Source organism: Ruditapes philippinarum, unplaced genomic scaffold (assembly GCF_026571515.1).
Source record: "Ruditapes philippinarum isolate M1 unplaced genomic scaffold, ASM2657151v2 ctg5160_1_1_1_1, whole genome shotgun sequence".
NCBI lineage: Eukaryota > Metazoa > Mollusca > Bivalvia > Venerida > Veneridae > Ruditapes > Ruditapes philippinarum.
In genome coordinates this window covers 29,301-41,532 of record NW_026852688.1, presented here as the reverse complement: position 1 = coordinate 41,532, position 12,232 = coordinate 29,301, and the positions used below count along the sequence as shown (strand labels likewise).

At 32.1% G+C, this 12,232-nt stretch overlaps 1 protein-coding gene across 1 annotated transcript; it reads right to left on the bottom strand.

The window, feature by feature from the left end:
- Positions 1 to 3,117: 3,117 nt before the first annotated feature.
- LOC132721163 (uncharacterized) lies at positions 3,118 to 6,896 on the bottom strand. Its single transcript, XM_060705422.1, has 2 exons — positions 6,733 to 6,896; positions 3,118 to 4,719 (listed from the first exon to the last, which is right to left on the bottom strand). The coding sequence occupies exons 1-2, from the start codon at positions 6,797 to 6,799 to the stop codon at positions 3,857 to 3,859; spliced, it is 930 nt and encodes a 309-aa protein (XP_060561405.1). The 5' UTR covers positions 6,800 to 6,896; the 3' UTR covers positions 3,118 to 3,856.
- Between the last annotated feature and the right edge of the window lie 5,336 nt (positions 6,897 to 12,232).

Below are 12,232 nucleotides of genomic sequence, written 5' to 3'. Positions count from 1 at the left end.
GGGCATGTGAAAAAAAAAAAACATATTTTTTGTTGAAAAAAAAAAACAACAAACTTTTAGACAGACACCTTTGGGAATGTGTATTTGCGTTAAGAAAATGATGTGGTTATTATACATTGTTGAGTACAATACTGAATTCGATTTGACGAGTACACAATTGTCTAACCTATATTGGACCAGGCGCTAGCCCATTTATGTAGTGTATTCACATAGTTGCTAAGAGATCGTAAACATGCTTTGCAATCGTGCTTTAACAAATATGTTTAATTAAATCCGTTATACTTTGTAAAAAAAACAACAACATGATACATGTTTTTCTCTATATAATATTTCGAGGTCTTAACATTTCTTTTATCTGTCATTTTTAAATAACAAATACTTAAAATACTTAAAATATCTATTACAAATGTTATTTCTTAAACAATGCATACTGACAAGTATGTTTTTAATCGTTACTCCATGCGTGCGACCTGTCTTATGTAATAATATCTGCTTTATCGCGCCTTTCAAAATTACATTCACAGTAATTACCTATGCATTCTTCATTTCATATCAAATAACATTGAATTTGAAATTTAAAGAATTACAAAAGCATATTTAACTGTGCGTACTTATGAAATAGAGCTACCATTTCAATCAAATTATCGTGACATTAAATATATGTATATTTGTATTTAAAACACGCAGTTTTACAAAAACCAAAAAAACTCACAATTTTGTCGTCAAAATATAAATTTCAACCTCAAATTGCTGATAGTCATCTTAGATTTTTGCTTGTCAACACCGCCTCCGTGGTCGAGGGGTTAGAGTCGATGACTTCTAATCCAGTTACCTCTCTGGCGTGGGTTCGATCCCCGGGAGATGCTTTAGTAGTTTAGCGCGGAGGAAGGTAGTCTAGTACTGGTGTAACTCTCCAGGAACGATGGTTAGGAAATTACCAGCCTATATGACTGAAATACTGTTGGAAAAAGGCGTAAAATGAATCAAACAAACAAACAAGACATTTTAAATAATCCATTCATGCAATGTTTGTTCCTTTCGATGAAATGTAGTTAACCTCTTATTTCAACAGACTTCATAATATTCATTAAAATCATGCGTTTTTATATGTAACAAGGAAGGGAGCATGAAAATCGCAGAGTTTTGAAAGCTGTCAAGATGCGGCTGTTGTAAATTCAGAATGTTTTAAACAGTATAATTTTTCCATGCATATGCATAGATATTCTTATGTAACGTATATGCTGTACGTATATGCAAATCGATATGTTTAAATGTGTAACTGTTTGAATGATAATGGAAATGGTTTAACAAATATTTGTAAACAATAAGACATCGTTTGTAAAATACCGATTAATGTGGGTTATTGATTTGATTTGTTGTTGTTGTTGTTTGTTTGTTTTTGTTTTGTATGAAAAACAATTATTTAGAAAAGAAAATATACGATGAGTAAATGTACTAAGTCAATTGTTACAAATAATGTAATATCAACTTTCACACAAAATTAAACACACACTATTAATATGAAAAGTTAAATACTAAATGTCCATACTATGGTAAGTACAATAACAGCAATATTTTATCACATTGTAAATACTTATTATTTGTAACTTGGGTGTTCATTTATACCCTGTCACGTTCTCTTGCCGCCTTCGTGGTCGAGGGGTTAGAGTCGATGACTTCTAATTCAGTTACCTCTCTGGCGTGGGTTCGATCCCCGGGAGATGCTTTGGTAGTTTAACACGGAGGAAGGTAGTCTAGTACTGGTGTAACTCTCCAGGAACGATGGTTAGGAAACTACCCGCTTATATGACTGAAATACAGCTTCAATAATGTTAAAAACATGAATAAAAATAAAACATGTACCACGCTGTCAAAAACTTATGAAGAAATTCTAATAACTGTATACGACTTATACGACGTTTAAATAAAAAGAACAGATTAATTTAATTTAATAAACGCATTAAATGCTTTTAGCAAAACTGTCATCTTGGTTGGCATATTGTCAACTGACAGAAATGTACAGCTTTTACCACCCGGCGCCGGTGCGACGATCGTCCGCTCTAGTTATGTATCGCAAATGATCCTTTGAATGCTTCCTGTAAATACAATTCGGCAAAAAAAAATTGTCCGGCGACCCACGCAAAGTATCAGATTTAAAATCACTCGTCGTCTGCGAGAACGTCAGATCCACCGATTCTGTAAAAATCGTCAAATGTGGGAGGCGCCTATCTTATTTTTTCGGCCTGGGCGTTAGCTCTTATATTCTCTGATATTCATTATAAACAATTGGATCGAGTACATTATTTTAGATGTAATGAAATGTCCGCGGGCTTGCTTTTTTATTATTTCAAAATTACCAACAAGACGATGGTAAAATCATGTCAATGAATGAAACTATTATAACAATTTTCCTTGAATAAACATGTTTAAATTTATCTATGATGCAATACAGGGTTTGATCTTTACAATATATAATGGTCCTAATATATTTATGGTCCTTACATTTTCTTTATCATTATACTATTTAATACAGATAATATTTCTCGATCAATGTAGTGTTAGTTATAGCTACTCTATGCGTGCGACCTATCTTTTGTAATAATGTTTGCTATATCTGGCCTTTTCTATTATATTCACAATCATAACCTTGATCTACGTATTCTTTGTTTCAGAATAAATATAAAAGAAATTTGAAATTCAAAGTAATATTATATTCCAATAGTAATTAGATAAAGCTTTGTTACAATACAAACTATTGTAACAAAAATACTTGCATTCTTATATTTAAAAATTTTAAAACTTTGGTATTACAATTTAACAAAGCCGTCACAATGCCGTCGTTAAAATATATATAAAGCCTAATCTCGAAGTTGATGATTACTATGTCAGATTTTGCTTGCCGACAAAAAATTAACAAAATTGCATTCATGCAAAGTCTGTGAGTTTCGATGAAACGTGTTACTGGTTAAACCGCTCCCTTTAACAGCTTTTATTGCATTGTATTCAAATCACGCAAGTAAATAAGAAGTAACACATAAATGAACAAATCACACAATTGTATTAGAAGTAATAACAAGGTAAGGAACAAATTACGCAATAGTATTAAAATTAATAACAAGGTAGGGAACAAATCACGCAAGTGTATTAAAAGTAATAACAAGGTAGGGAACAAATCACGCAAGTGTATTAAAAGTAATAACAAGGTAGGGAACAAATCACGCAAGTGTATTAAAAGTAATAACAAGGTAGGGAACAAATCACGCAAGTGTTTTAGAAGTAATAACAAGCTAAGGAACAAATTACGCAAGTAAAAGTAATAACAAGGTATGTAAACAAATCACGCAAGTGTATAAGAAGTAATATCAAGGTATGGAACAAATCACACATCTGTATTAGAAGTACATGTAACATGGAAGGGAACATTGAAATATTACTGTTTGGAAGACTGTTACGGCACAAATGTTAAAATACAGAGCATATTCATCAGGCATATTTTACGTACATTTATAACAAATGCAAATGAAAATGTTTGAAAGACAATGAGATATGATGTTATACAAGAAGTTGCACCGAAGTGTTACTCCAACCCTTATGCCGACGCCGAAATCAACTCTAATGCTGGCATCCGGGTACTTAGAATAGCGGCACTATTCTTCTATTCTTTTCATAACTTCCACAGCTGGGAATATTATCATCAAAGTGTAAAGCTGTCGACAACATTCTTTTCAGGTAGGTATTCTCAAAATAACTCCAATCCTTACATTGAAAATCGTACGTACGTACACAGGCACAGGCACACGCACGCACACACCAACACGCACACACACGGGTTCAAAGATTATTTGCATAAGGGTATTTAACGAAGGTTACAGAAAATACTCAACATAACAAGAAATAATTGTATGATTATCGCTCGTTTAACAGCTGAACTTGCCCTTGACACATCATCTACGGAGCAATATCTTTCCATGGATGACCATTGCTGGTTAATGACAGCCTGAAGCTGACTTGGTACTGACACTTCACGGATGTAAATAATCGTGTCTGGGTAGTCAACACCAGAAACCCTGTCAAAATTGATTGAAAGTTCTGACAGTATTGCTTTGATTTGAGCGTCGTCAGTCACCTTGCGGTTTATTTCAAACATTTTCCCAGTTTTCCCAAGAACTTCTTTTTGATACTTAAATCTTTCATCCACATAATTGTCTATCTTAAAGCCGTCCATGTCTTGAACGATTAGAAAATATTTACCATTTGCAAATCTAAAAGCTGGAGTTGCATCAGAAGACGTACTAAAGAAACCTTCCTCTACAAAATATTTTTTATTATGGAAGTTCCATGCAGTCATCCCTCTGTACAACTGTATATGCCTTTCCTTGGGAAAAACATCAAGAGCCTCATTAATGATGTTTCGTACTTTAACAAATGTTTCTCTGATGATTGGGTCTCTTTTGGTGTTTTTGAGGCACCTTATTTCTTTGTTCAGTCGGAATGGGAACGCATTTTGGGTCTTGTCTTGCTTAAGAAGGTTTTCATCTATATTGCAGATCCGGGAATACATGCTGATCCAAAGAGCTGCAAAGTGTCGGTCGCCATATTTCTCATTTACACTATTAGCTTTTTCTTTTGCGCTTTGGATGCATTGCTCTACATGAAGATTTTTTTCAACGACCTGTATTGTATTTTCCGCTCTGGTTTGGAACTCAGTTTTCGTAGTCTCTAAAAGAAAATATTAACCTTTATTATATCCTATTGATGCTTTCTTGCTTTTTGCAGGTCAAAAATGTAAATATTAGTTTTGTTTTATTCCTGTTGTTTTATAGAGGCATCCAAAATGATAAATATCTTAAACACAATGGCAGATGTTAGATTCTTGCTAACATAAATACCTACCCAAGCTAATATACAGTTTTATATTAAATATGCATCAAAATCGTTATGTTGTTATGGTCGCTAGTGTTTGATACAAGCTCACTAATTATATTGCACGAGAATGTTTGAACCGTTTACCTCTAAATGCGTGTTTTGGGGCTTTTCACCTCCCCCCCCCCCCCTTGAGGCCTCAAAGAGTGAAAAAATGCCCTTTATAGGCCCAAACACTGTTTTTCCTTGAGAAATGTTAAAAAAGTGATCACTTTTTCGGCGCCGCCCCTATCAAAAATGTACATCAAAGGGGGGGAGGGGGTCCAGAATATGTCCCCTTCTGTATGGGGCTTCTTGTGAGGGACTTAAAATGACCTCAGGTCGATCTTAAGGTAACATGTAACCAACCCTGAAAAGCCGTTGACTCTATCGTAATCTATTGAGAAGTTGCAGCACTTTGAAAACAGTTTTTATAGGAAAAACAACGCAAAATAGTGATTTTTGGCAATTTTGAGACGTCCCCCGTTGCCATGGTAACAGGAATTTTAAGATTGAGTATATTGTCACAAATGCTATGGTCTAGTCAACATTTTAGTCAAGTTTGATCAGTGTTGAAGCATATTTTGCAGTTTCATAGCAGTTTGAACTTGTAACATGAGGCTTTTCAATGAAAGCAGCTATATTTTACAATATGCTCATGCGAAAGGTTAAATCTACATTTGCATACTTAGTTAAGCCCATATATTTAATCGCACAATGCTAATGTCAGTTGTAAAAATTTGTTCATAATAATTGTATATACATGTATAGGGATTGCTTATAAAAGAGAATAAAGCAATTGTTTGTAGGTTTACTCATTCCATGCTTTTCTTTTGAGAGTTTGTATGTTTTAAAGTAGACAATTTTATTGGTATCATCATTTATTTTCGGCAAAAGTGTATGAAAACAACCATATTGTTCCGATGGAGTTGTTGAATGAATATTATGCTGAATTTGTATGGAAACAATTCGAAATTATCTCATCATATTATATCCATTCTCACATACACGTGATTGAAAATATTATTGCCCAACCAGATTGTTTAAATTTATTTTTTTCTCGTGTTTTAATTTCAATCAAACAATTTGTCATAAAATTCTATGATCATGTTAAAGTGAAATGGTTAATAATAGAATGTCTGTTATACAATAAACAATTATGTTGAAAGTATTTAGTATCATACGTGACAACAAATCATAAACGAACTATATGTATGGATGGTGTTGGAAAATATGAGATGCATGACTCAATATTACATATCTAAATACAATGTATGCAAGAGGCGACAAAATCGGTTCAAAAGCAATGCATCTCTTAGCTCTAGCAGATGATGAGGTTTTGACCCCTGGTATTGCTTTAAGTTTGTAACACCCAATATTAGCCAAAATTATACTCCCGGTTTCGGCGCCAAAATTGTGTTGATGCTCCGTAAAACAAAAACAAACAGAAAAATTACAGCTAATTAATTGTTATAGAAAGATATTACCATCAACCATATAAATATCCATAGTAATTCACTTTTTACATTTTTTTCTAAAGAATTTTTTATGATATCAAATAGATATATTTCTATCGTTTCTAAAACATCTTAATCACTTCTGAAATGTTCCAATTGCAGATAAATTCACTATTTATTGGCATTTCATACTAGCACTTTTACAATAGATTAGTAGTGTTTATTAAGTCAGCGTAAATTCAATTAAATCTATCGCAAGGTCGTTCCTCGCTAGACAATTAATTTCTTAAATGCTAACTATCAAACAAGATTCATAATAACAAAGCATAAATGCCTATATCATAAAATAAGAATCATTATCAAATATATTTACCATATCCCTTGATAATCAGCACGATACAAAAGATCCTTAAACTTATCCGACTAATTGCACCCATCATTCAATAAACTGGTCCAGGTGAAATGTAAACGTGTTAGTCTGTTTTATCTTTAAGTGGTAGTAAAATGTTTGTGCACTACGTGCGAGTGATCTAAAAAAATATATTGATTACACGCTTAAAAAAAGTACGGAATCACAATTTGGAAATCGCTTAAAAAACCATTTTTGGTCGCATATTTCAAAATAATACTAATGTGCAAAGTAAGTGAATGTCTTTTTGTCTGGGACCATCCGTCTCGTGCAAAGTTGCATATTACCTGTATAAACAAATATGTCACGTAGGATGGTATCATACTTCACAGGAGTTTCCAGAGAGAGGCCTTCCAAAAAATGTTTAATTTGGAATACGATTTTGTATGATGCATAAAAAAGTCTGTCAAATGAAAGGGTTCAATTGAAAAAGGCCTATTATTAGATTTTTTTTAAAGAAATAGCTATAAAAATAGGATAGTAACTCGCTTAAATTTTTTGCAATTTGTGTAATTCCTTTTGTTTTATTAATCATGCAAATTTTAAGGGGTTTTTTCCGCGCTGATTCAAATTAACATTCTTTGCATTTGTAAGAAATTACTAAATTACTACAGATAGTCTTTTATCTGAAACGTGTGAACATTTAAATCTCTGAAACTACTAGAAGTAAAGCCTAAATAGCTGGTATCTAGAATTTTTCTAGTTGGCCTAAAAAAAATGTTTACGAGTCGAATAATTACATTTCATTACTTTAAATTTTGAATAACATTACAGAAAGGCGAAGCCAATAAACGTTTCCGTATAAAATTGCAATATGAAACCGAAAGTTCGTGTGTCAGTGTTAAATATAGAAACGAATCATTGATCAAACATTTAATATACCTTTCCGAACTTGAAAATTAGAAGGATTTGGGTAGATTAAGAAATACCAAGTTACTTTTATACATGAAAGTAAAAAATATATGGGAATGTTTGCTTATTTAGTTTCAGGTGGTGAATAAATAAATTATGGCCTTTTCATTCTTATATATTTGATATTACATGATTTAAGTGTAATCCTATGTTTACATGAAATAACAGCAAAACATTTATTTTTAACAATACCATGCAAGTTCAATAATCCTATTTCAATGGTCATGACTAATGTGCACGAAAAGTGCCGAAAATACAAAATGGTATTCAAGATTATTCGTAAACATTGGTAATTGAATATTTATACATATCTAGGAAGTTTAATAAACCAATATCATAGGATGCGGCAACCAAAATAAGAATTTCCAACTATAAAAAATGCTTTGTTAACATTTCAATGAGTTTTCACTTACATTTTGTCTCGTCAATTCCAAAATGTTCTATCTTCAATTGTTTGAGAAATGGAGATATTTATACCATTGGAAAGCTGTTGTAGAGACCTACATAAACAAATTTGTTAGAACATTATATCTCTAATTTTAAGAACGGTAATACGAATTCAATCTTGTTCTATCTCAGAATGTAACCAAAACTTTGATTCCAATGTGTTCTATCTTCTAGACCAATGGAATGTTCAAGATCATACCACGTGACGCTTTAGTTTCGCTTTCAATATACACATTTGGATTTGATTTACACATGAAAAAATTACAAAATATGTAATTATATTACTTACCCATAGATAGGTATTCATAGATTTTGCATAATATATGTGTTAGAAACATTTATAATTGACTAGCCCAATATTTTTAAAATATGAATAAAGGGCCTATTAAGTGAAAGTCATTGTAGACTTTACCAGAAGTATGGATAACTATTTCGGATAAAGCTCATATACAGGCTATGTAAATCATTTCAGATGTGTTTCACACTGACGATAATGACATATCAGAAAAGTTACAATAATTATATGATGTGGTGACAGATGAAATTCTATCACATGTTGAACCTAATGAAAACCTTAGTATAAAGTAAAATGGTAAAACATATTTCAATCTAGACTTAGTCGAACAAGGTAGTCATTTTGTAGATAGTACAGATGAAAATAATAATACTCAACAGGAATTTGAGTCACCAGTATTACAAAGAAATGGCACTGTTATGCCAAAATCTGCTGGGGAAAACAACAGTGAAAGCCAGCAAAAAGTGTAAGTTACAAGATAATAATGATATTATGATTGAACATGAAGGAACTTCATCTGCAGCTCTACAAACGGAAAAATCCAGAAGTAGAAAACGAGTGAAAGATGAAAGTAAATGGCAAAAGAATATTAGAAAGAGAAAGTACCAATCTAGTGAAGAGAATATTAATTCTTCAGGTAAAATAAGTAGAAAGCATGAAGTATATTAAGAAGGAAAGATTGCATGCGAAATTGTTGATTTAAGTGCAGCCATTATTTTTCGAAAACTGATAGAAAGGAAATTTTGACGAATTCTGGAAATCAGATAAATTTAATCTACTTCTACTGAGAGATCACAAAAGGTTTCAAAAAGGCTATGACATGCTTCTCGGAAGAATTTTACATATAAATATTATCCATTTACAATAAATGATCAAATTAAATCGAGACTGTGCAAAGAGTTTTATCTACAACACTTGGCATCAGTCAACGAAGAAAACAATGGCACTAAAACAATATAATGAGCCCAAAACAGAAAAAAACAAAGACAAAATAAGATTTCAGAGGAAAGTTTGAATTTCATAAGGTAACATATAAAATCATTCCCACGGATGCCTTCCCATTATTGCAGTCAAAATTCGCGAAGAGAATACCTTGAATCTGGTCTTTCAGTGGCTAAAATGTTTTAACTTTACTCTGAAGAGTGTGAGAAAAGGGGAATTGTTGCTCAGAAAAAGTATACATACAGTAAGGTCAATCAGGATTTTAACATCGGTTTTTATATTCCGAAAACCGACAGTTGTGATTTATTTGAACTACATAAAAACGTCTTAAATGACAGTCTTAATTCGGAAACTCTTCAAAAACTTTAAAATCATCTAGCTGACAAAACTGACATAAAGTTAGAACGTGATCAAGATCGAGCAATATCGCTTAATAAAGAGTTAAAGACCATGCTACAGTTTGTTTTGATCTTCAAAATGTTATTCAGTGCCCGAGAGCAAATGTTTCTAATTTTCTTGTAAACGAAAGCTGAATGTGTATGATTTAATTGGTCATTGTTCAGAAAACAAAGGTGCTTATCATGCTTTATGGAACGAGACAACTGCAGGTAGAGTTGCAAATGAGGCAGCATCCGCCTTGTTGTGGATCTTGTCAGCCATTAAACATGATTTACAAAGTATTTCTAAGTTATATTGTGGTTGGACTCCTGCACACCTCAGAACAGAAACTCTGTAATGACATACGCTCTTAAAACCGGAGATAACTCAGAAGTTTTCCACTCCTGGTCACTCTTCTATTCGAGAGTCATATTGAAAAGCGGTTGCGAACATGTGAAGTGTATAACCCTATTAGTTTAGTTCGAAACTTAAAAAAACTGTACGTTGGAAAAATTCAATGAGAATCATCCAATTGCAAAACCATAACTGTTTTGATTTTCAGAAATCAAGCTCACAATTCAATGAAATTCCGTATACTAAGGTTATATCAAAGACCAAGATTTTTGTGTAATTAAAAAAGTAATTTCATGAATGTACCTACAAGTAGGTTAACATAGGTGGAGTCATAAGCACAAGTGTTAAAAAGACCGTGCTTACTTCGTAAAGCACCTATTATTTCATCAGATAAAGTGAAAGATATCAAAAGCATGTTACAGTATATTCCTGAAATTAAATATAAATATCTTAGGACAATTCTTAAAATTGGGGAAAGGACATCCACTGCGTATCAACAGAGTGAAACATTAAAAAAGAAGACGATATGATAAGATGCTCAAGGTTTGAAATTTAGCGTTTACAGAGCAAATGTGGATATCACTGACGTAATTTGTTCCTGATTTTATTGAATAATAAGGTCTTATTTTTCTTGTTATATTAGACCAGATAGGCTTGGGCAAAATTTATGAACTTTTCATTTTTTTCAGATTGCATGTAAAATTTATCATATTTGATCTAGAAAGTGAAGATACTTGTATGTAACAAAATCTAGAATCATGTTATATTCATGTCATTTTGACATAAAAAAAGTTGTTTTATTCCTTTGTTTGTAAATTTTGAGCAGAAATAAATAAAACAGAACATTGTGTTTCGTTTCGATTAAAATGTTCTATCGTTGTAGGACATTCTAGAATTAACTTCAAATGTTAAATGTTTGAATAAAAGTGCAACTTTTTTTTATTTTAGAATTCTGACTTCATTATAGAATTCCCTGAATATTTAGATAATAAAAAGCATACATGCTTACATGTATACACAGATGGTATGTACCAAAAATGAAGGTTTTATGTTGAATGATTGTTGAGATATGATACCTTAAGATTTTCAACTCGGTTTTCTCAAAAAACAAAAATTTATGTCCACTTAGAACATTATAGAATTGATGTCCGCGAGTTCAAACAGAAATTATTACAGTGTCATACATATCATGACATATTAATGCACTGCTAATTACATGCCTATAGTCGTGTTATGAATAATTATTTGTTTGCTTTATATAACCTCAGAATAATCACGATTTCTTTTTACATCAACAAAAAAGGCAGAGTTCGAACGTATAGAGATTTGATGATTTTTTTAAGCGAGAAAATTGGTACAAAACGGAGTAATGGCTAATTTAACTCTGTAAACACAGTGTGTCACGCATTTTCTCGAAATCATAGATTATATTTACGGTGGCTGCGGTTTCGAAAGGCGTTTTAAACGGATATATTTTTTGTTTTATTTTTTCGATATGATTTTTTAGTACAATTTTTATGTTAAAATCGTAATATTATGATAACTGTTATATTTAAAAAAAAGTAAACTTGAAGCGTTCAATTTTTTGTAATACATGTACTGTGAACTTAATTAATGCCAGAAGATCCGCGTACATTATTTTTACTTTGAAAAAGTGACTCAATTAAATATCCCTGGAATGTGTCTTTACTTTGATGTGCTGTCCATTACTTTTATTCCAAATATCAATGCAGGGATGTTGGAATAATTGCTAAGTGCATTCAATAAACATTATCTTGTTTAAAAATGTGTTCCCATATTTTTATGACAGTAATGTTATAACATTTGCATTTTTTTTAAATTTCTGATAACATTTATTGTTTCCTTTGTCCGCGAATTGTCAGGTCTAAACTTTCTCGTTTTTCATGACCAGGATCAGACCTCTGCACGTGCAAAAGATAGACATCAGAACTGGTTTTCTCTTTAAACAGGTCTATCCGAAAAATGTAGACCTGTCACAAACAATAGAGGAGGTGTGTAAACACTTGAATATTATTCGCTTCTAAAAAAAACAACCCTGGTTTACCTATTCAGACCAAGGTTGCAAACTTGAGCGTACACGAAAAAACAATGTAACGCCATTCCGTTTCACGAGGA